We start from the raw sequence: 24,284 nt of genomic DNA, 5'->3' as shown, positions 1-24,284 counted from the left end.
GTTCCATTATGGGCTTTTCAGCGTCCTTCGAGGACAATAACCAAGTATCTCTAGCTCCACATTTTAGGTCTTTTTCTTGGGTATTAAGCTGATTAAAATGTTTCCTTATAATCCACCTTAATCCACTCTGCATTCTTCTTAACCAGATGTTTTTGTTCCACTACATTTCTCCTTCTCCACAAGTACAGGAAGAGTATCTCGGTAATTTAAGATAACACGATGTTCTACATAGAAAGAAGTTTTGACAACGTAGACCAAATTTCTATCGCGCACCCAAGTAAATTGACTTTGAAAGTACGTGCGAGGCTTGCGTTCCAAGCTCAGCACGTGTCTTCAAACCCGATCTTGTCAAGAACGAAATCTCCTCGAAAAAATGCATGGCCTACATGTCCCATTCTTTTTAAATCGAAAGCTGATATCTATCGTCTCGCGGTTCATGCCGCCCATGTTTTCCATGAAAAAGAAAAAAGACAAAAAAACGTAAATCGTCGATACAGAATTGAATCAGAACGGTTGTCGGTAACACTGACGTTTTTCCACTAGCTCCGTAATTTACGTCGCTCGTAAAATTGTCACGCTCGGGGAACGCGTGCACGACTTCCTGCCTTATTTACGCCGCGATAAACGCCACTGACTTAGAACGTAATCGGCAGGCGTTCAAAGAACAACAGCTGCTCGACAGCGTGGCGGATTCTGGCTAGCCCTGTGCTCTCGGTTCTTCATCTTGGTTTTTCTCGAGGGAAAGGAGCCTGAAAGGGTACCGAGACAAAGGGTTCGCGGAGTATCATCGCTCGATATTCACACCTCGGATGAACGACGAGTCCATTGTGTGGCATTCGCGTCTGGCGGAGTAGAATGCGCCATTAATGTTCAGCCGAGCGTGTCCCACGAGTGCAGGGTTAATGGGTTAACTCTTCCCCCTCGAATCTATTGGGGCTCGCAGGGGCAACAGCGTAATTAACACACTTTTCCATTTTACCGACGTCATTAGCCGGCATTGTCGCTGCGTGCAGCTGCGGCCGCGCAGGGGCGGGGGTGGAACGTCGAGATCACCGGCAATCTCGGCGCGACGGCCGCGGTTGACAGAGATCGACGTCGATAAAGCCGCGGAATCGCCTCGAGAGCACTGCTTCTGAGAGGAGCCACTCGAATCGAGCACCACACGGATGTGTGAGAGGGCTGGCTGTTGGCGGTGTAGGCCGTAAAATCGACACCAGCAATTTACCACGGTTGCTTATTGCTTCCGTTTCCGATAAGCCGTGTCGACACGCTGATTTCCTCGATGACCTGGCGACTTTTACGACCGCGACATCTAGACTCACGACTTCCTTTTTTGTCGATTATTTCCCGCTACATGCATGGATCGAGTGCACGTGGAGCCAGGTGGTAATTGGGGGTCTCGCGTATCGCTGCGGGAAGATCTGAGGAAAAACTCATCGACTGTTGCACGCGACGCTTGGGCATACTGTAGAGTCAGTTGTTGGAATTTTGCAATTTTGTTTAATGAGTAGCGATCTACGTGTATTCCCCTTTTTTCGATTTTCGTCATTTCTCTGTCTGCTGAATCGTCAGATGTTCAAAATGAGCATTTATCATTGATTACTTTTCGTTCGAGGATTAGAAGTTGGAGACAGAGAGACTGGCATGGAGAAGGATCAGAGTTGCTAATAGGTTTGCGATCTATTAACCAACTTCATTGTAGAGGACTGTTGGTAATCTCTGTGTTCTCGCGAACTTCCGCAATGGAATCAAATCAAGGGATACCGTAGGGTCTTGCACGAGGAGGATTTAAACTCTTCCGGTTCAGTGGCAGATGCGCTTTGACTCGAGCTCATGTTCTCTATCCAGATCACGTATTTCAGCACCTTAATCGGGATATCATGTCTGTGCCACTGCTTTCCGATAATTTGTAGGGGGCGTTGCAACCATTTGCTATCACATAAAATGGAACCATAAATAACTAGGGTATATGTCCCAGTACACTTAAGCGTCTTAACACTTGACTTGCATCCCAGTAGCTGAATATACTGTTTTTTATTTTTGATTGGATACATTAGAATTTAAGCTTAAAACTAAATAAAATTGACATTAGTATTTAGATACTGGAATATGGTCATCTATTGAAACATTTACCTCAAGACGCTCTCCATAATTTTTCGTCGCGGATAAATGCAAATTTGCTTGAAACAAAAATCGAGGCAACAGTCGACGCGCGAGATTCCCTCAGGTGTCCCCAGAAATAGTTGCCAGAGAAGGTGAAGTGCCCTTGCTTATGCGTCCCCGTGTGTCTTACAAAAAGTGATCTCGCGCCGGGCCGAAGGAAAGCCACCAAGGTTCGCGAAGGGGAGGAAGACAGTTATTTCGGTGCTAATTAAGCGACGACGTCCACAGAGAGGTGCGCGCGCGCGCGCGAGCCGGTTCTCGAGGAGAGCGGTGCCTAATTGGCACGGAAACAGCACGGGCCATCCTTAATTGGTTAATTTGCGAGGAGGCTCGGCAACCAATGCGTCTCGACGTGGTTCACTATCGAAGGATGCAGTCGCAACTGGTCAACTCTGGATAATCGTCCTGCCTCAGTGACGTTCGACGACCTGACGCAGTCTGAGAGCCTCTCCGTCTACGATACCACCTCGACGATAATCCGAACGACCTTTCTTCTCTTCTATGACAAGTTCCTGCAATACGTGACCAAATTCGCGACCATGACCAGCGGACAGAGGAACAGGTCCGTCGTGCATCCTGAACAGAGATATGCCTACATGCCCTGCCCGCTCTACGACACTGGTGAGTTTACATTTTCTCGATTTTTATCGTGTGCTTTCAGTGAAAGTTGTATGGTAAGATGTTTGAGGCTGTCTGTAGTTAGATTGTTTTTTAGTGTTTCAAAGGGCCTTATGTTTTACCTGTAGATCAAAACTTTGGTATTAATTCCCTTCATTCGAGAAGCGATGCCAAACTTTTGGTGGGTACTGTAGGTATTATTTCCAGCTTTTATTTTATAAAGCATATTTGCACGCAGAAGTTGTTCTAAAGTTCAGAACCGAAATATTTGAATAGAATTTTGAAGCAACTCTTTTTGGTTATACCCTGTCTGCAGGAGATTAATTAGGAAACTTTACAATTTGAAGTATAGAATGTAGTACGTGTGTAGTATACTGGCGATTAAAGAAATAGAAGAAGGAAGTTCTATTAAAAGTTGCCAAGTAAATAAAATTGTAGAAGCATTATACACTGAGGTACAAAATGCGAGGAAGGCTGAGGGTGACTTTGGAAGTCACTCTATAGGTATCTTATGATTGCTGTTCCACTTATTCGTTATTTGCCATCGGAATGCAAACAGAGGGAGGGTGAGCGCGTATTCTATAAGATTTCTCGTCGATCCCTAAAAGTTGAGGGACGTACTTCGTACTAAAGGAAATTGGGTTTCTATAGCGGGGCCGAAAGTTTCACCCAGTCGAATCGGAGCGGGAGACTTTTGTCGTAGAATTCTCGCGTTACTTTGCATCTAAATATCGTCCGAGTTAATAAAAGCAGGGCGATAAATAAGTTTCTCTTCGAACCATTGGAGGAAACGGTGCCTTTTTCCCGGCTGCGAGAGTCGCTACGATTTCTAATTGGATAGATTCGTTTATTGGATAGACTTTCTTGCTATCTTCCATTCGGTAAATTAAGCGGAGAAAAGGGGATGAAAGAGGGAGCAGAAGCATAAAATAGAACTAATAGTAGAATATAATACAGAAAATTTTAAAGAAACTAAGTCGATCTTTGCACCATTTTTAGAATTGCAATCATAATGCTCGCGGTATCATACAAGAGCTCAGCTGTATAATGTCTTCGTAAATCGGCCCATTCCAGAATAATATTTTATTTGCCACTAAAGTGCATCACGGGCGATATTTATGACAGACATAAATTATGTGATTATACTAGGGATTATTTCCGCCATCAATATTTATTAAATTGTTGTTCCCTTTTAAGGCATACTTATGCAACAGCTTCTACCTTACGCACGACTCATCTGAATAAGTGAAGTTTCCTAATTAAACCGGCGAGAGAAGTTTGCCCACTCGCCAGTGCTAGCATACATCTTCCACTGTATAATTTTTCTTCAACCCCTTAACTAGAGGGGTGAGATGGTCGTTCCACAGCTGGAAGGATTGCCAACTACAAACAGTACAGTATTTTATGCTGCAAAATAATTAGAATATTCTCTGAACACAAACTTTCTCTTTATTCTAATCTCACCTCTCGAGTTAATTAGTCCAATAATCTTGAAACCCCCAGAAATATGGAAATTGCGTTCGCATGTACGTTTACCCATGACAGCCCGTCACCGCTGAGGGTGACAAATACTAACGCCGCTGCAAGCGTTTAATTACGCTTGGAGATTAATTATAGCGACAAAACAATAACCCTCTGCTGCTCGTGATCCATCGCCGTAATTCCTGCGGGAGTCGAAGCATCGGCCGCGCAAATTTCTGCAAACTTTGAACGCAGTTCCCGAAGCGACTTGACCGTTAGTACTGAGCCTAGTGACGACGTGCACGCCAAAATACGTATAGTAAACTAGTATGATGAATGAGCTTTGTGTCGAATCAGAATTTATGGTGTCTACGATGGTGCTGGGAAGAGAAGGGACGGGGGTGAGTCTCAGCGTTCATGGAAGCTTTTATCGCGGTTCAATATCCCGTTTATGCCTTTCCTCTCTCGAGTTTGGGGAACATAGGACAGAAATGACGCGCGATAAAGGTTAATTGAAACGTCTGAGGTGATTTCTAGAGAATAGATATTTAGATAGAATCATTCATTTAAGTACACAGTGAGAAACAATATAAGAAATACATTTTGTTTAAAATCCTATTCTATATCTGATTAACTCATGAATCAGTTGATACATGGGATATTTATCTTGTTAAGCTCGCAGGCTTTTATAATCTGGAGAGAACTGCGTTAGTAACCCCCTGAGCTTTACGTCCCCTGGGAGAATTAAACTATTTGCATGATGAGCTTGGCATCCCCACGCATCACCGTTTCCTGTTGTTATTCTAGACGAGTGTTAGATAATGTTGCAGCGAGGATTTGCATAACCAAGAACCGTTTGCAATCCTCGATCTCTCAATTCGGCTAATAATTGGGGAGGCGCGTTCAACCACAGCGTGGTGAGCCGCGTAAACAGGAGCTATACACTCGTTCTCAGTTTCCTGAACCATTCTGCTTTCAAACAAATAGTCGGTTCTGATGAACTAGTTTCAGGGAAATGGTTCATTTTGATGATGCAAATCGATATACCTATACTTTGCACCTGAAAGGTGTGAAAATTTGAAAATTTGAAAGTTTGAAAATTTAAAAATTTGAAAATTTGAAAATTTGAAAATTTAAAAATTTGAAAATTTGAAAATTTAAAAATTTAAAAATTTGAAAATTTGAATTCTTAAAAATATGAAAAATTGCATTTTTGAAAACTGAAACAGGGGTTCCAAGGTCCATTAATAATGATAAGAATGGAAGAAAGGACATATTTTGAAATTGCCAGGTCAGCAAATTTGCTGCGGAGATTAAACATACTCAGCTAGAGCGATTTGTAATGATTCGCTGGGACGGTACCACATCGCTTCATGTATCATTCAACGTCTATTTTATTATGCAGAGAGGCGGTTGCTAGTGCAGTGGTTCCATGTGTTCCCGGATTAATTGCAATTTCCGACGGCTCGCGACAGAGACGTAACCAAAAGCATGACGAATGAAAAGCGGCTCGGAACCAACTTCTGCAAATATCGGCTTTTTCGGCTGGTTACTTAACGCGACAAGGACGGTCACGTCGATCCGCTTTATCGCTGAATCCCACGATCGATGGACGCGTCGAGCAAATAAAAGATTGCTCGAGATTTGAACAACATTTCGAGGAATTTTTCAGGGGGAATGGGCTAAAATAGGAAGCACCAGTGATAAAGCTTTCGCGGCAGAAATATTCGGTGAACTATCATAAATTTTTCGTTCCAGAATCACTGATTAAAAATTTACGAGGAGATCCTTCAAAAACATTCTCCTTCTCAAAGGCACGAAATTGTAATAAGAACACGGGAGAGCACACAAAGGAAGAAAGTTAATGAGAAGCTGTAAAATTGAACAGGAAAGCTCTTTTTAATCGTCCGAGGCTAATTGCCTGTTGTTCTTTTTATCATAACCGACGCAGTAAAATTGCCGCCTCGTTTACCCCGCGATAAGGTTTGCGCCGTGTTTCTGCGGCGAACAAACGACGGAAACAGCATTAAAATCCTGTGGTAGTCGGTGTTACGTGCGAACTATTTAATTAAGGACCCTGTCTCTTCGACGGGGGAAGCTTTTCCAATATTACGTTCGCGAAGTGAGCGAACTATTTGTCGTTCAAGCTTCACTGAGCTATCGAGCACAGATAAAACTATTCAACTTCAGTCGAGGCGTTCGACAACGGAATTGTTCCTCGTTTCCAATGATTCGTCTTCGACAAACTGCGGAAATAAACTGTATCTAACGCTCCAAGATCCGTGAAACAGGAACAGTGGAATTGTGATTCGCAGCATTCCATGGGAATACGGTTTTTCAATGACTTTTTAAAGAACCGATGATACATTTTCCAGCAGAATAAATGTATTTGATCTCCACATGACGTGAAATCGAATAATTATTAAGAAGAGTAAGCAAACCCGCTTTTCACGCTCCATCGAAATTGTTTACCCGATGGTTGGTTAATACATCAACGAATTCTGATAATTATACTCCTGGGAAAAGAGAAGTAACGAAGATATTGAAGTATATCGATAAATGTGCGCGTAAGTGGATTATGTTCGGATAGATTAAACGAATTGTCGCGTCGTGTGTTTGCTTCACAGACGTTTGCATGTTGCGCAATAAAGAAGATCCACGTAGCACGTGATCAGATAGGTTTTTGTTGTAGATACTGACCTCATTGCAGAAGAATCGGGTTTCTCTCCCCTTTTTAGAATCACCTTTTCTTCTCCCGCTGCAATTCTCCTAGATTTGAGATCCCATAATTGTCGCGAGCGGCCAGTGAAAGGCAGAAAACGGCACTCGATATCACGCAACATCGACGGCCCTCGATTTCATCGAGCAGAATAAGTAATCGATGTCCAGTGGAAAAAGAAATCGTCACGGTCTTGACTACAGCCATCGTAGCGAGCCGCTCGACTATTATAATTAATCCTTTCCAGCACAGGTATCCAATGAGTGGATGAATGGCCACAGATAGAAAGGGAAAAGATACGACTGCGTGAAACAAGGGATTCCATTGCATTCGATTTTTATTCTCACAGGGAAGGAGATTTGCATAATACGATTTTACTCCATACACTCGATTTATTTTTACACGTGACTTCAACCCCTGGTTGAGTCGAACCACTTGTCATGTCCCATCCATACGTAACGTCAGAATTTACTGAATCTACGTGAGTGGAGCGTGACGATAAATCGTCTTAGGGTATGCATAATTTCTCGAGAAAATGTAGCTGTTTTTGTTTTCGTTGTAGGATTGTGGAACAGGTATTTTTGACGCGATACACAAGTTGGAGGGCCAAAGCCAGCCAATGTGTTTGACTAATATCGGGGTTAACAGCTCTGGCTATAGATCTGTTATCGTGTTTACATACAATGTATAGCGTTGCTCACATTTTCTTGCCAAAAATACTATACTCTTGACCGGGAGCGCTAGAAACCCGCTTCAATAGAGAGTCGAGGCTGTCGGAACCTTTGAAGAATTGGGGAGCTTAGGCAGCCACTACTTTGTGAATATTTTAATGTCTCAGAAATAAAAGGAACCGAGCAGCAAATGCTACTTAGTCTAATGAAGCTTCTGAAGCTAGAAAAGCATTTTCCAGAGAGCAATCCTTCAAAAAATTCGCCCCAAAAGATCGTAGAATATTTTTACTAGAAATGTAAGAAAATTTGCAAACCGCAGAGCTCGAAAGCAGCGCTCCAATGCCTCCAGCACTTCGATATGTTTCATCATACGTCATCTCTCTTATTCACAGGGTGGAAAGTGCTACAAACGAGGAATAATGCTATCGAAATAATTGGCTAAAGCGTAAGTCACAACTGTAACTCGTTGGGAATGCAATATTTAACTACGAAAATTCCATACTATAAATTCCCTCGCCACTCCGCGTCAAGCATTCAGCAGTTTTAGTACTACTTGTTGAACCGTAACTGCCACTAAAACGGCGGTGGATCTTCGCTTTCGTTCTTTTCGCGAAGTTTACGTTCCCTGGGCGGGAAACTTGGCCGTATCTTTGCTTGTGAATCAACCAGCTGCTGGAAATTATTGCTTAACCTCGAAGCAAGAACTATAGACGGTTCTTAAGAGGATAGTAACGAAGACATGTCCAAATTCAATTGCTCCCTAGTGCTCTGTCCGTCTGTCGATAACAACGTCGTAAAGAAAAATCGAAAAGTCATTTGTAGACCCGTGTATAGTTCGAAGGGGCTGGGCCAGGCTCGGTTGCGACTGAAAATAGAATGTAATTGCGAGGCGACGCGTGTCGGTGGTAAGTTCGCTCGAAGGCCACTCGCGTACCGCCAGCCACGGAATGCAGATAGGCCGCAGATATATTTGCATTATAATTTTTCCCCTTTAAGCGTTTCCGCGTGGTCTGGTGATCCGGTGGCACGCAGTGACGCACAATTCATTGGCGTTATTTCCTCGAGCACCCACCGTTGATATCGATTCGGTCTGCGCCTCTACTTCTGGCTAAAAACAATTCGAATTTTCCGTGTCGGCTGCTCGTTCCTTTACGCTGTGCCACCCACTTGATCGGGACTACATCGCAAAGATCGCCAAAGAAGCTTGCATGACTGGAGTGTTAAGCGTGTCAAACGATTTTACGCGTACTTGACTTTGTAGGTGGACTTGTAATGTACTTCGGTACTCCAGGAAATTGGTTAACGAGGCGTTAAGTAGGATTTGGAATTTTTGATAAACTGTGACACGGCTGTTTAGAGCTTATGTAGTTGAAGTTTTTAGATCTTTTGGATGTTTTATCTAACTCTTTCATAAGGTGCTTTTCAGCACATTTTAAGTAGAGACTTTGACCTTTAAAATGAGCTCAAGCTCATTACTGTGCGATTTTTTTTCGTAGTGTTACAGCAGCTAAAAGATCGACAATTTTTCAGTCCATAAATAGTGATATTTCTGATAGGCGAAACATGACTTCTATCACGCCAAAGTTTGGCCACCAATGTCAGAATGTTACGCTTTCACTCAGAAGTAGAATATACTAGTGCTGGTAAGACGCAATCTCCTACACTCATTTCCCTTCGCGTAGGAAGAATATGAAGCGATTCTTCGCGTGAAATCACGCCACTAATATTGGCTGCAGGATTTTCCTATCTTATCGTGGTGCATCGTACAGTAAATGCTTGTGAAAGGTGTTCTTTACACAGCGAAGATGACTGTTCTGGCGTATACTCATTGAAATTCCCTTACAGAAATTTAAGCTTTTGTGTTTAATGTTCTTGGTTCTCTAGTTTAGTTTGTCCACCTGCATCGTGCGTGGCTGTATTTCCCTATTACATATGCGGTGGCGTGTGCGAACTCGAGGTCTCCGTGCATTGGGAAATCAATGAATACTTGAACTTCGTGGAAATTGCGCAACAGGGCACCGTATTGGTCTGCACGTAGCGTAAATTGTGATTTACATGTGCTAAGGTTAGCTTCCCACGTTTGCATTTCCGCACGATACAATTCAATAAAAATAAGCTTGCTTCTAGCACAAAATTGCTCTGCGTGGAACTCAGAAATTGATGGTGATTCTTTCTTTAAAGAAGACTCGTATGCAGGTTTCATCTTTATATTAATTTATACACGCAGATGAATGACCCGGAAAATGGCCTCCAGGAATAATAGAAATTTCAATGTGGGAAAACCGAGGGAAACAGGAAGCGGAAGGTTCAGTGACCTCTTTAAGGCGGTCACTGGTCTCTCGTGACGAAATCAACGAGCGATAAACACGTTTCAACCGCGTACTTGAACTCCCGAGTTCAAGTTTAACGCTCCCGTTCTACTTTTGCGCGGTCGCCTTAGCTGAAACTCGGATGCTCGCTGCGATTACCAGGAAGTCGTTACGTTTTCCTTTAAAACGCTCCCTAGTCGGTATTTTCGAGTCACTTGAGAGGAGCTTACCGTGAAATTTCCTGCACCGCGAATTTGCCCGCGACACGTTCAAGCTTCTGCTGCAGGCAAAGTGCACTGTACGGGCGAAATTTCATTATTTTAGAGGAAATATTTAGAACCGAAGAGGAATTCCACTTTGAGAGAGGAAGATATTGAAACATCAAACGTTTGAAATACATATACTAGAGGTACGACAAAGTTCTGCTCCCTTTGAGAATTAATTTTAAATACATGGGGCCATGTATAATCTACAGAAAGAACCATCTAGGACAATGGGAAGCGTTTTCAAATGGAAAATACGAGGCATTAAGGGGATTAACAGAGAGATTTCAACCATAACTCACCCCCATTGCAAATGAAGGTCCATTGATCACCGTGACATTGCAAGATCGATGCTTCCCAGTAATTTTTGCGTTAAACTTACGCCATGGCTTGCTCGTTCACGCCGTGGCCACCTTGAAGTATTCATAGTTTTGTCGTACCGCCAGATCGTCATTAAATACGTACGATAACTTTAGTCTCGAGACGAATGCCAAGAATAAATCCGCCCGTTGTATCGTCGTTGTAAATAATACGTCGTGGATAAGCTGGTCGGTTTTCTTTTACTACGAGAAAACCGTCTGCTCGTTATTCTATCTCCATCTCGAGCGTCCTTTTTACTTTCGGAAAAAAGGGCCGTGTCTGTCGGCGACTTCTGCAAACAAGCTAATTGGAAAGTTTTGTTGGAAGTCAAACGAACGATCGCAGCGAAGACGTAAAAACCGACGGGCTCGCGAAACAGCCTAGACGTGTTCAAGGCTGTTTTATTGCTTACGAATAAGGACGTCGCTCGTTAGAGCCTCGCAGTAGAATATGCCCGCTAGTCAGCCAAGTAGCGCGGACAGAAACTTCTCGGACGGGAGGGTGCTACTGCTAGACGGTGAATGGAACTAATCAAACGGCGACTGAGATTTTCCTCTTTCGTCTTTACTTATACAGGCCAAATTTATTTTCCTTCGAGATGTGGCTGATTGCGAAAAGTTGGGACATAAAACAGAAGAATATTTTACGGAACAACTTTCTGGAGCAATTATTGCCACACAACTCAAGACCATTCAATTCACAATAGATACCAGCCTCTCTCTCGAACCCATATATCACCGAACTCGAAGGTATATAAATTAAAAGCCATCTAGACTCCATTCGTCACGTTTTATCAAAGGAAAAAGTCGTGCCAAGTTGGCGACGGGTTCACGAGGTCTTCGCGACAGAAGAAACGACGACCAATTTCTTTCGACGTTTCGTTTCCCTTGCTCCGTCTCTCCTATCGATGCTTGGTGACCCGTGAACAAAGATGCGAAAGAATTCGTCGCTGCCAAAAATGTTCGTGGGCGTGAATTTTGGCGTGAGATCGTCGGCGAGAGCATCGACAACGAGCTTTTTATTTCCATTCGCGGTTGGTTCTCTGTTCGACGCAACGACCTGAATTATGGTGACGGTCCGTCGTTGTAAATTTCGACGGACATTTCTCTAGCTGAACCTTGCTGTGATAAATATGGTTAATAATGACTACTGAAAAACTTTTTGCGAAAAGAATCTTTAGATTACTTTCTATTGTATTGTGGGATGCTTGAAAAATATATTCCATGATTATTTTTATTTTTTTCTGGTAAATTTTATAAGACAGCTTAATGGATTCTTTTCATAACAGTGTAATACACGGAAATTTTATTTTAAAGAACACCCCCAACTGCGCGCGACAGGATTATAGAACGATCTCCTAAGACAAATATTTTGCTATCCTTCTTTCTCCACTTGTCCAAGATTATAAGGAACCAATAAGAGTAATAAGTTACGTAAATCTTAGAGTGGCAGCTATTTTTCACGCCCTCAGCTTCCAGTGAAATACGGTCGCCGTTCGGAACGAAGTTCCACGTTAACAACTGCAATTTTTCACGACCGATAATCGTGCCACTCGAACGTGTAAAGCTTAAGGGCGTTAAAATACAAAGCATCGAATTTCGGAGTGTACTGTAGTGAGAACCAACTTAACGAAACCATAGCTCTGGGCTTCCTCTTCCATCCGAAAAGAAATTTGCATTCTCATGAAAGTTCCTCCATTTAGGAAACTCCGTCGTCTTACCTTGAAATTTATAGATTCGTTATCACTATCTTCAGAACTGGGATAATGGAAAAGTACTCCTTTGTGGAATTTTTCTGTTTTCTCAACGATGAGAAACAGGCTCCAATAATATTCACGGAGGAGAGTTACTCGAGCTGGCAGTGTAGAAGCGTTCTAGAGAATTATTCTTAGGAGTTTAAAAAACCATCGTCTCTTTTAAGTTATTCTCCTGTCGCTGGATGTGTAGTTTTGAAACGATGGGAATTTTTACACCCGATGGCAAGTGGCCATCTGAATGAATAACAACCGCAATGTTTGTCTCACGTCGCAGCTGCATTAATCAATGTCTGCCTTAAGTGAATTATCACATTCACTGTCAGAAAGGTAGATTAATGCACCAGGACGAAGGTGTCCTGTTCCTCGTATACTCCAATTCCAAATAAGATCAAGAGAAGAACGAAAATTCCATCTTAAATTTCTTACGTTTTCGCCACGTTCTTTTATCCCTCCAGTTCCCTCGAGTTTCCCAATCAAAAGAGGAAGTACCAAAACCCTCACGCAACAGGCCCGCGACACTTTTTCGCGCCGCCAGGCACCCCAGGCATTCACGGACCTGGCATGCGTCGCGACGCCTCGTGCACGCGGGTCACTGTCAGTCGCTCGAAAGGAGCGCCGCGGTTCGATCAGCGATCCCCCGCGAGCCAATCGAGTCATCCCTCGACCTTAAAGCTTTGCAACCACTTGTCTATTCGCACTCCGCGTTCCAAGCAGTACAGCGCGTCGCGTCGCGTTGCGTCGCGTTGCGTCGCGACGTCTCGTTCTCGAAATGCACGAATTCGTAGCAGAGGCCGTGAGGTGGTGGGCAGGTGAGGCGATCGGGGGCGGGCCGAGGCCGCGGTGAGCGGGGGCCTGGTCAGCGTCGCGACGCCTCGTGTAGACTCAGTGCAAAGCGGTCGCGTGGCTCGCAACCCTCACTTTCGCTTAGTCAGCCGTCGAGGACACGTGTAGCCTGGGCGGGATCGATCGATCGCATCCGATCGAGCTTCCGGCCGCGAAGCTCGCGAGGAAGAGAATCACGGTGTGGTCGCAGGGTCGAAGATAACGAGGCTGGCCGCGGCCTTGACGATAGCGACACACATCAGGCCAGTGAATATTTCAGACAGCGTGTATCGATCTAGCGCATAGCGGAACACGTGTGAGCCTCTCGCGATCCGTGTGTCTCCTTCGGCCGACGCGACGCGAGCTGCACGCTCTTTTCCGTTCCCACTGTGCGCCCCAGACAGAAGACTCTCAGCAGGTACCAGGACACGCACAACCCTCCAGTTCATTCACTGTCAAGCGCGATCACTCCATTCGCGACTGTGTCTTGCTCCATCAATGTTCCTTGTCCGTTTTGTGAATTGTGGTGTGACTTGTGGTATAGAACGGTGCTTCGCTCGAGGACCTCTATGTGTACAATTTCGTTCGACGTCCCTCCGCGGATCCTGAACACCCGTCGACCCACGCTGTCCTCTAGCCGGCTGACGATCCCTGTTCCACTGACAGACTGTTGTGTTGTCGATAACAGCCGAGTTCACGGTATCGATTGGCGAACCTCGCTACGATTGCGACTTTTTTCAGCTTCGCTGTATTTCAAAGGCGGACTAGACGAGAGGATTAACTAATTAATTCAATGTTCACCTGCTCGTTGCTTTCTGCTTGCTACCCTTGTGACAGTCCAGCGTGTATGCGTAAGACCCGGTGCTTCCTGGCGATTGACGAACGAAAGCAGCGTCCCGCGGCGATTCGACTGATGGAGAACATCGCGTTTCTTGCAGTTGAGCTTCCAGCTTGGAAGTCGCCTAACGACTCCTTGCGACGAGGTTTTGCCTCGCAAATCAGGACGAAGCACGACTACTGCCGTGCACGCGCCCCCAGTTAAGTGTCAGAACACGAAATGCTAGGCGGTAGCCAGTTCACCGCAAACCAGCTGGAAACTTATCGAACTTCGAGGAAAAAGGACACTGTCTCTGATTTTTGCTCGTTAGCATATCCTGTATTATGATAGAGTCTTTGAAGAGTATTTAAAAGATATAGTTGTAAGGTACTGTGATAGGGAAGTTAGAGATGCGACGAATTTCTCACAATTACGATTTCTTTTTTTCTATCTTTTCTCGACTTCTTTGAAGCAGTGTTTCACTTTGCCCACGTGAATCTACTTTCCTTCGACATTGTTTATTGCACTTGCATTACGATGCTCCTCAGCGATCTTCCTTCTGTTGTGTAGGCTATAGGAAGATGTCTCCCTTGGGAGGAGTAAGAAGATGGATTTTTTGTAGAAAAGAAATACGAGGGCGATCGGAAATTGATTATTCTTCTTTTCTCGGGAAATTCAAGGTAAAGAGAACTCGCGACTATGTTTGCAAAAACGCTGTAGGTAGCAAATCAATCGTCTTAGAGGTATAGAGTGTTTGTTCTTCATTCAAGTTCTTCTCTCATGTTTTTCTTGTAGAATATTTTCTAGCTTTATTTGCAATTTCTTAGGATTTTCAAGTAAATGGACTACTAATCGTGGCTATGGAAAACGTTGAAAGAACAAGAAAAACTTGGTTTTCTTTAGATTCGGGTTCAATTGTGGACCTAGCGCAAACGATAATGGCTGAATGCGGGAGGTCTGTTTGCGTTTCTCTAGCTGCGCCGCGAACACCGAACGCTATCGTGACAAGACAGTCCTTGTGGCTGCGGCAGATCAATCGAGAGTCTCGACTATTAAAGTTAGCGTCGCTGGGTCGACCGAACAGTCTTCTCTGACGAGGAAGCTAGGTATCGCGTTCCTTCTGAACCAATCCATGGTTCGTCACGCTCGTTTAATCCTCGATTCGCGGTAAAAGCGTGATATCGTCTCGATATTACATAAAGGATTTAACTAGAATAAACTAAAAGATCTCGCCAAGCCAAAGTATCGCGAAACAAGTACCAGCATTAAAAAAGAGTAACTTAAACTTGTAGATGGTTTGAACATGTTTCTCGATGGGTTTTGCGAAAAATATATGCTCGATAAAAGTTCGATACTGCAATATTGCAGCTAACTTCGCTAGTATCGACTCTTTTGGTTTGCTGGAAACTGATCCTGGCTTCCAGAAAAATGAACCTTGCATAATTTTCACATTCACTGTAAATAATGCATAAAAGTTTGGGACTTCTACCATGAATACTTTCTCAGACAAAAAGCCGCTTGAAAAGGGAAGAATACAAAATTAGCTGCCTCGAAAAACAAGGTACACTTGTCCTTGAGCTCAACGCTGACGCGTATTAGCCCTATCACTCGGTCACAGTATCGACAATGACAGCAACGACAGACAGAGATAGTGATCCGTGATTCCCGCGTGCCACGCGATCCATCATTTCTCGTTCGCCTGGTCTGGTTGCAATTATAATTCTGGACCTTGAAGCCTCTGGCGAGCTAAATTGAGCGTGGCTATATCGCCTCCACGCTAGAGTCTGCTACGATAAAACTTGAAGCGTACTCGCGATGAATGTGCACGAGGAAATTGTCCAAGTTTTTTCCGATACGCGACGAAGAGATATAAAATTAAAGGGCGTCCTTTCCAGAGTCGTATTTTCCTGTGCCGAGGGCAAAAGGGGATGAGAAACTACTTACAGGAAACAGGCCAGGGTTCTTCGGTTTGAATTAAACAAGAGTCGAGACGCGCGTAAACATAGACGGCGTAATTGCGTTTCTTCCAGGCACAAAACTTGTGCGTTGAAGGAAACGTAAGGAATCGCAGGGAGACGTTGCCATTACTGGAGTAATTTCTTTGAGACAAAAGTTTACGGGATGCAGGATACAGAAATAGGGAAACGCTCGTCAAAATTCCCCTTTCGAAAGTTTCCGCTGGGATAGGGTGACAGTTGTAACACGTCGCGACAATAAACGACGAAACTACTCTAAATTCTCTAACGAAACCTTGACCCTTGCCGCGCACGTTAATAAACGAACACCCTAACAATAATCGAATGACTCACGCGAGTGTGCCAGGAGATCCTACGTTAAGAGCACTCATTAACACCACCGTGGTATCTTGCCTTTGATTGACGCTCTAGCACGCACGTTCTCGAAGAAGTTCGCCCCCGTTCCCCCGCAAAGTATGTGACAAAAGGGTATTGATCGCAAGTGCAACAGTTACCATTCGTTCGCGAATGAGGCTCGAGCGGTGGGGTTCGTTGGCCCGTCCAAAGACTCAGCACCATCGCACAGGACCGTTGACCAGACCCGAATTAGGCTCTCGTGAAACCACTAGTGCATTAGCGAAAAGAAACATAGGAGATCGCGGACTAAGGGAAAGAGACACGCATAGGGACGCTTTCGTGATCGTCGTGCACCACCACCACCACCGTTGGTCGTTGCTTGTCCCACCCGCTCTGTACATCGCCCAAAAAAAGGCAAACCTCGAAAACAAAGAAACAACCGTACAATATAACACTCGTGACGGTGAGACGCGGACAGCACAGTCATAGTCATGAATCTTATGTTCCGCAAGAACTTCAGCGGCGAGAAGGGAGTCGGTGGTGGTGGAGGAGGAGGAGGTGGTTTGGAGGGTCGGTCGGCCCTCGGCGGTACGTACGGGACAGGTGCTTTGGGGTACACGGGGACGCGGTTCGGCGTGACGCGCAGCGCCGGCCAGTCGGCCGTCGCGACGCGTGGACCGATCAGACGCAGCAGAGAGTTCGGCTACTTCCCGTCGATGGCCGATCACGAGCACCAGAGCTATGGGTACAGGACTCATTTGTTCCTCACGCCACCGTCAGGCGGGGCCTTGGGTTCGCCGCCAGAAGAACCCACCGAGCGACTGGGTCCGCCACCCAGGAGGAACTCTGGGCCTCATGTGATCAAGTGGGGCGGCGGAGGAGGCACTGGGCCAGGGCAAGGCTCGGGGACTGGCAGCTTGGCGAGGAGGAAACAGGCACAGCAACAGAAGGAACCCTCGGAACCACCGACGCCTACTGCCTCTCGACAGGTACGTACATGCATTTCTTGGATTGAGTTTGATAGAGATTAGACTTCGCGGAGAGAGATAGAGGTAGCAGCCTCTGTAGTTATTCTAGAATTTAAGGAAATTGATACATCGAGACAATCCCAGCAACGTCAGCAAACATCTGTTTAAATACATATCTAGACTCCTGTAGTGTCTACAAGACGTCTACTAAGACAAGGAGCGAAATTAATCTCCTCCCTGCATGTGGTCAATGTAGAAGACGGACGACCCTGATGCGACCATACCCTCAAACCAGATATTTCGACTCAGGTGTCGTCAGTTAAGGAATATGGACTGAATTTAATCAGCAGCTGCTCCATCTACTAGACTCCCAGCGTCAGAAGTCCGAAGATCGATGTCTCCCATGTTACCTAGGTTCTCTATCAACGACGCAAGGCTGATACGTTTCATCAAATCGAAACAATTCTTCAACAGTGAAATATTCAGCAGAGACTCTCGAATCCTTACAAAACGAACGCACACGAATCGTGACAAATCTCATTTCCGCCGTATCGATGGAAAGATATCGGCGGTGAATCAGGGACACACGATGCACGGTTGTCGTGGTGGAAGCGTGGCTCGCTGGAGGCCACGGAGAAACGAGGTTCGTTTTTTTCAAAGGTCGAGCGAGTAAGCCAGAGTTGTTGGGCAAATTATACGCTGTAACCCATCCCTGGGAGCAGGCAACTCGCTATCGACGAGTGGCTGGCTACCTGAAACACGGCCAGCCGGACACTCGTGACGATATTTCAGCGAGTAGTAGACGCCTAAGGGCAGGATGCACGTACAGGCGGACACGTAGCCAGGAGGACGAGTATCTTCGAACATGGGATAGTTTGGCGGGCGGGAGGGCGGAATTATGGAGGAAACGAGTGGTCGTGCACGGAACGGACCGCATAAAGTTACACCTACGCTAGCTAGTCTGACCGGCACGCAAACTTGCTATCTTATTGCGCGCCGAGGCGGATCTCGCGACGTGCCATAAATTTCCTGGGAGCCGGCCGACTATGCTCGATATTCGCTGCTCATTGTGCCCATTCCCGACCCCCCAATTGATCCTAAATTCCTTGCTAGATCGCTGCACTGTCTACGACCGAGTAGATCATCCGAAACAACCTGGCGACCAGCTACCTTGGTCATTGACTTGGACCGAGTCACTTCTTACTTTAATCGGAAAACTTGTCTTTGCCAAAATTTGGTAATGGTTACATTACCCTGGGAGACTCTCTTTTAGTATAAAGAAATTAACGGAGAATAGTCCTTATGGCTTGGGGTACCTGCTACATATAAAAGAATCAAAAACTGAATGTTATTTCAGGTCAATTTACCACCTAATGTAATCACATGGTGATAAAGTCTTCCCCGATATTTATGGCGGAAATAAAAACCCTATTCCACCAGAGCGCATATTACAGCAAACTGCATTGGGCGAGAAGCATCGATGCACAGCACATTCCCGCGGAGCAACAGTGTTAAACTTTTACGGCCGTACTCGGGCGAATTTAGAAATTGTCGGATAAAGGTTCTCCTAACCGTAGAACGTAAAGCGACTCACCATCTGTCAGCTCGACTTTTACAGCAGCTTCGGCAGGATCGAGTACGGAGGTTAGGACATGCAGGAATAGAGGCTGTGTTGCATTTCGTCTCTTTCCGGTTCCCCTCTGAATGTAAATATGTGAGGAACGACGACGTCTCTTTTCCCTCGTACGAAACGTGCTCGCATAGCGAACGGGGAACGAAAGGATATCCTGAAAAGTATGAGAAGGGGAGACGACATTAGAATGGAAATTATTTTGGACGTCGAGGCGGAACACCTCATGTTTTGGAAATCGTGCTTCCTATCGATATTTGGAAATTTTCTGTACGATAATTCAGAGGTTCATATTTATTCATTCGATATCTGCATGCAATTAAAAGTTTTATAATCAGACAATTCCTACTGCTAATGCGACAGCTGCGTCCGCACACATTACGAGCGCCAAGGGCAAACTATGGCCAGCGGTTGCAGTGCAATTTGCATCAACACAGGATGCACCGGAAAAGGATTATTTGTTAAACCTTTTAAAATTTGTATGGAAGATGCGTTTCACCATACAATTACTTTACAAACGAATGCAAAAGTGCTCGAAACGAGGAGCGAAAAAGAACGCAGTATGCAACCCGTCACACACAACAGTACTTTTCAAAAATAGACGCGCCTTTCAAAAAGTCAACTCTAAGTTGAGATTGCCGTCAAATAGGACACGACGTCTTTTTGCCCCTAGTTTTTTTCCACATTTACCTCTAGCCGTAACAGCCAAAAGCTTGCCACATGAACGACGCGGCGCGGCGTCTAGAATGTCACGCTGTATCGTGCAGCCCGGACCAAAATGTCAAGAGAACGGTTACAGGCATTCGCATGTCGCCATAAATCACGACACGCTACCCTCGGAACACCCTTGAAGCTGCAACAATGAAAGGAACCGCGTTAACCTAGATCACGGGACGACAGCGTCGACTTTAAAATTCACTTGTTACTCGGGGGTGCCATTCGGCGGATACACGGCTGTTAAAAATGCAACAGACACGGCCAAGGTTCGACGGAGGAAACGACGGTAAACAGAAGAGGAAACGGGACCGTGCTGCAACGTCCCTGTTTACGATCAGCAGTAGGCAAGTACAGTGGCTCGACAGACGTGTTTCAGCCTGCGGTGCTTCGGTTCGTCAAATGGATCAATGGTCACAGGCAATAGTTTCAGTTACTGGAGGATTACTGGGTTTGGCTGACCAAGCAGATCATTTCTCATTGATCAGGTGTTCTTCGGAGTATAAGTGGAAGGAATTGCTTCACGTCTTGATTTGAAATGTTCGAGAAATGTGTAGGAGCTAGAGGATTTTTACATGAAGAATATTGTAAAATATTCTGTTTTAAGAACAGAGAGAAAATCGAGTCTGTTAGTCTATCAGTGTTAATTTATAGAAACTGTATGGTGTTTATAGGTCTCCTTCAGCGGCAATCGAGCATCCGGTGCATACACGCCCCTCGTGGTTTCCGGAAACAGTCCTCCACGTGGTGAACCAATCTCTTTGGCCACTTTGGACCGAGATTGTTTCATCATTCCTCTTGCGTCTCTCGAACGCTTCTTACCTGCGGGAGTTCCGGTAAGTGTCACGAATTTTCTACAGATTCAGTTCATCTGACAAATTCTGCTACAAAATCTATTTTTCTAGACGATTTCTCAATACCGCAGCGTTTCATTACTCATTCCCAGTTTAGAGAGAGAGACGTCAGTAATAGTGTCGCGTGCAGGTTCCATCTCTCAGTGTAGACTAAAGAAAGCATCGCTACATCATTGGTTCGAGAGAAATAAATAGTGATTTCGCTTGCTCCTTACGGCCATTTAATAGCCAGCTTCGCAAACATGCCTTTCGCATCCTGGAATACATGTGGGTTTTACGATCCACGTCCCTATAACTTTAGAAACTTTCCCATCAATTGTTGGACGAATTTCAGTCGTTTTTCATCGCGATCAAGAGTGGAATAGTACGCCATATCGGGAAACGATGTTTGCGGTAATGATGTATTGCGTGGAATAATCTCATCGTTACTCCGACGATCACCTATGTTTTCATTGGATGAATTTTGAGAGCGAGGGAGACGAAGCTACGTTAATCGGGAGTGCACCTGCTAAAACCAGAATACTCGAGTTATTGGCCTTAGAGACCCGGTAACCGCGACCAACGTCGACCTTGCTGGCCCGGCCTCAAATGCTTAAAAATAGACAAAAGCGTAGCCACCGTAGCGAAGCACAACAAACGATACCGATGAATGACGTACTAGCATAACGTGAATGACGAACATAGTTTCTCTGCGCAATAACTTTAAGGGAAGCTTGATAAATTTTCTTTCCCTGAAAGCTGCATTTTCTGTATTTATTTTGCCTTCAATCGACGAAGTTAAACGAATCAGCCTGCGTATCGAGTAACGGTCCAAACTTTAATTAACGGTGAACTCCCAATATTGACAGCGGTTCCCAGGCCTATCCTTGATGAATAATAAAGCAAACGAAAGCAGAGGGTCGAGTTAGCAATCAATTAATCGTCTCTTTTCTTTTTAACCAACAGCTTTATTTCGACTCATTCCAGCACGCGCCCATTGCAGACAAAAAGCGGCCAGGAAGTCCTCTGTCTGTGCTAGAAGTCGAGGATCCGAAACAATGTGTCCTCGCCCATTTCATGACGCCTCTCGAGGCGCTGGATCCTCTGGTCGAATCACCCGTTTCCCGTCCGCTGGTTTTGCAACGAGACACGGCGGCCGAATTGGTAGCCGAAATAGCTCCATCCGCCTCTCAGAGCATTCTGCTCACGAATATGGAAAAGAATGGTAATTCGTCTTCTCGTAATAAATTAGTAATAATAGGATTCAAGAAGACTTGGGATGACAGAGCCAGCTTTAAAGCTCATAAAGCTTGTAATAAATTAGGGTCGATGTTTCGCTAAGAAGACGAGAGTCTAATAGTTATGAAAAGCAGTAGCTGTGAATTGCACGGAATGATTAATCGTGCACCTTTTACCATCAAATTTCAGCGGACTTCCCATTCATCGCCTACTACCTTATAAACAAGCAGAACACGGACCCCGTGGACTTTTACAACGAAGTTCAATGCGCAGCCCTGAGGAAGTTCGACCCCCGTGACCTTCGATACGCGGCCAGCCACACTCTCGACCTGTTCAACGAGGTAGCAACTATAGCCAGGCCACCTCTGGAACCACCTGGTGTCAGACCACCGATTCCGTCCACCGGCTATATCGTTTCCATCTTCAAGGTGTTCGAGGGTGATGATGGCCTCAAGTTCGAACAGAACTGGCTTTATTGGACCGGTACTCTATTCAACTTCTTTTCGGGCTAATGCTAGGGGAACAATGAGGTATTAAGGAGAAAGATTGATGAGCGAAGGCAACCAAGGTGCTTCCAGGTCACTGGACACACCTTTTTTCTGAGAAGGTTAAAGAGGAGAGATCAGTAATTTGCTTATTAATTTGGGAATGTAGTAGAGTGACTAATTTGAAAAAAATTAATCTTGTACTGTCTTTAAAGCCTCCCTGATGCATCTTTCTGCTTGATATCTTACTATCTTAAACCCCTTTTAACGTTCAGTTGTTAATCCGCCTCGAATATAAATTGCTTTGACGTAAATCCACTCGTAAAGAAAAGAGGTCAACCCGAATGCATAAACTCGGCAAAGCCAGCTATCAAAGAGCAATATTCAATTCTCAATAGCTGTAAGGACACTCGATAAGAGATTGAATCGATTTGTTTTGCAGGTGCTCGCATGATATACCGATATCTGCCGAAATCGGTTGGCCTGAGACGCATCACGCTGCACAAATCCATGTCCCAGGGCGACAAGATGTACCTACTGATCTGCGAGTGCTCGCAGCTGCAAGACAATCTATCCGCGGCGGCCATACTATTGCCAGCATTGCGTGCTCGATTATGCGGATACACTGGTCTCTACCGACCCTCGGTGTGTTTCTGATTTCTCAAGAAACGCTGACGACGCGTTAGCGAGGCCCGACAGCGACAAGACAGGGCCACCCTTTGAAGTTTTTACCGAGGAATGAATTTCGTCTGAGGAGAATGGTCATTTGCTCACGTCGAAAAAACAACCACGACCATGTACACAGCGACTACATAGTCGTCGACTAATACGCAATATTCTAGTCAATAAGAATCTAACAGTATCGTAATATCCTAGAAAGGCCGCGTTCACCACTGGAATACGCAAGAAAAAGACATTACGCGGAAGAAAAGAACCTTTTTCAGGGCTCGTTTCGCTCAGTCGTAAAGATAGCCAGCGATATTGCCAGGCGAACGGCGGTCTGCACGGACACGAGGTCTTATCATTTCTGGTTTTATAAAGTCACGTATTTTCTTACACCCGCCGTGTAATGTCGCGCAATGTCGCGGTGTTACGAGTTCACGTGTCATAACACGCTGTTCACGACTTTATCGAGCCCCCGTGCTGCCGAAGTCGCTACGTGTCCGTGCTATTTCGCGAAACGGGCCCTGCAGGGCTTCGATGCCCACCGGAAGTCGAAGGAGCCACTGTGATTCCTGTTACGGACACGAGTAATGAAATCATCTTTTTCGTATACGCTTTAGGGAAATCTCGCGGAAAAATCTGTACGCTTCGGGCTGCACACCCGCGACTAGCTACCGCGCGCCTCTGGCCAGTTTGTATTTTTCGACTTTACATATTACACCCGAAGTTTAAGCGATAACGTAAACGCGTCCTCGCTAACCGAGAGACGACTCGTATCCCTGCATGTACATAGACACGCGAAACGACTTTTATTACTACTGTCGGACGACTATCGATTAAATCACTAACTACATATCATATACTCGATAAACTGTGATATTCGAACGACTACCGTATATATCACACAACGAAGGAAGCGATGGAACACCACTTGGGAATGCTATTCTCCGAGATCCATTTAGGCGGAACCGGAAGCGAACGGTTCCAGAGGCTACTGAGGAGCCTCGCGGAAGCGCTGTAATCTTTTATCAATTACATTCACACATTTGATATTACATATCCTCTTAACTTGGATTATCGATACTCGCGGGATTTGATTGAGAGCTACAGCGATTATGCTAATTGTAACGAACGAATTGTGACTTCGAAATTTAAATAGCGACACGTTTAGGATAGGAGAGGTTAATTGAATTGTAATGAGAGGTGGTGTTAGACTTCATTCGTTGAGAATTCGAAAGGCGCACAATAATTAAAGAGAAGGGAATCGACTCGATCGCTATTTAATTCTTGAATTCATACCTTGTACATTGTTGAGCCGAGAGGGAGCGAATAAGTCTCCCGCCTTTTTCCTGGGAGCATATAGATCCGTCGGAATATGCAGGGCAGGCTTAATCAAATTTTTCTTCTAGAAAGCCCGTAGAAATCTTAGAGAAAAAGAACGAGTAGCGTGAATTGGCATTGTAGTACAAAGAAAAAAAAGA

At 45.1% G+C, this 24,284-nt stretch overlaps 2 protein-coding genes across 3 annotated transcripts; both read left to right on the top strand.

The window, feature by feature from the left end:
- Positions 1-13,089: 13,089 nt before the first annotated feature.
- LOC143179547 (uncharacterized) lies at positions 13,090-16,760 on the top strand. Its single transcript, XM_076378844.1, has 4 exons — positions 13,090-13,160; positions 13,249-13,369; positions 13,423-13,560; positions 16,347-16,760. Exons 1-4 carry the CDS (start codon positions 13,090-13,092, stop codon positions 16,758-16,760), a joined length of 744 nt encoding a protein of 247 aa, XP_076234959.1.
- Positions 16,761-16,762: 2 nt separating this feature from the next.
- On the top strand, positions 16,763-23,806 carry LOC143179983 (uncharacterized). 2 transcript variants are annotated; one of them, XM_076379467.1, is made up of 5 exons: positions 16,763-17,260; positions 20,258-20,419; positions 21,404-21,641; positions 21,845-22,138; positions 22,583-23,806. In XM_076379467.1, exons 1-5 carry the CDS (start codon positions 16,763-16,765, stop codon positions 22,795-22,797), a joined length of 1,407 nt encoding a protein of 468 aa, XP_076235582.1. In that variant the 3' UTR covers positions 22,798-23,806. The 2 variants fall into 2 exon arrangements, with proteins under 2 accessions (XP_076235582.1, XP_076235581.1); XM_076379466.1 differs by having other exon boundaries at positions 21,383-21,641.
- Positions 23,807-24,284: the final 478 nt, after the last annotated feature.

This window comes from Calliopsis andreniformis, chromosome 5 (genome assembly GCF_051401765.1).
Source record: "Calliopsis andreniformis isolate RMS-2024a chromosome 5, iyCalAndr_principal, whole genome shotgun sequence".
In the NCBI taxonomy this organism is placed as follows: domain Eukaryota; kingdom Metazoa; phylum Arthropoda; class Insecta; order Hymenoptera; family Andrenidae; genus Calliopsis; species Calliopsis andreniformis.
The sequence above is the reverse complement of the archived record's forward strand: the minus strand, read 5'-3'. Positions and strand labels throughout refer to the sequence as shown.

What these genes read in the sequence shown, in the direction of transcription:
- LOC143179547 (XM_076378844.1), top strand. Translation starts at nt 13,090, where the DNA reads ATGCACGAATTCGTAGCAGAGGCCGTGAGGTGGTGGGCAGGTGAGGCG. An exon ending in GCAGGGTCGAAGATAACGAG is followed by an intron (nt 13,370 to 13,422) that starts GCTGGCCGCGGC and finishes TGAATATTTCAG; the next exon opens with ACAGCGTGTATCGATCTAGC. An exon ending in AGACAGAAGACTCTCAGCAG is followed by an intron (nt 13,561 to 16,346) that starts GTACCAGGACAC and finishes TTGACGCTCTAG; the next exon opens with CACGCACGTTCTCGAAGAAG.
- LOC143179983 (XM_076379466.1), top strand. Translation starts at nt 16,763, where the DNA reads ATGAATCTTATGTTCCGCAAGAACTTCAGCGGCGAGAAGGGAGTCGGT. An exon ending in CGCCTACTGCCTCTCGACAG is followed by an intron (nt 17,261 to 20,257) that starts GTACGTACATGC and finishes TGGTGTTTATAG; the next exon opens with GTCTCCTTCAGCGGCAATCG. An exon ending in CACGAATATGGAAAAGAATG is followed by an intron (nt 21,642 to 21,844) that starts GTAATTCGTCTT and finishes ATCAAATTTCAG; the next exon opens with CGGACTTCCCATTCATCGCC.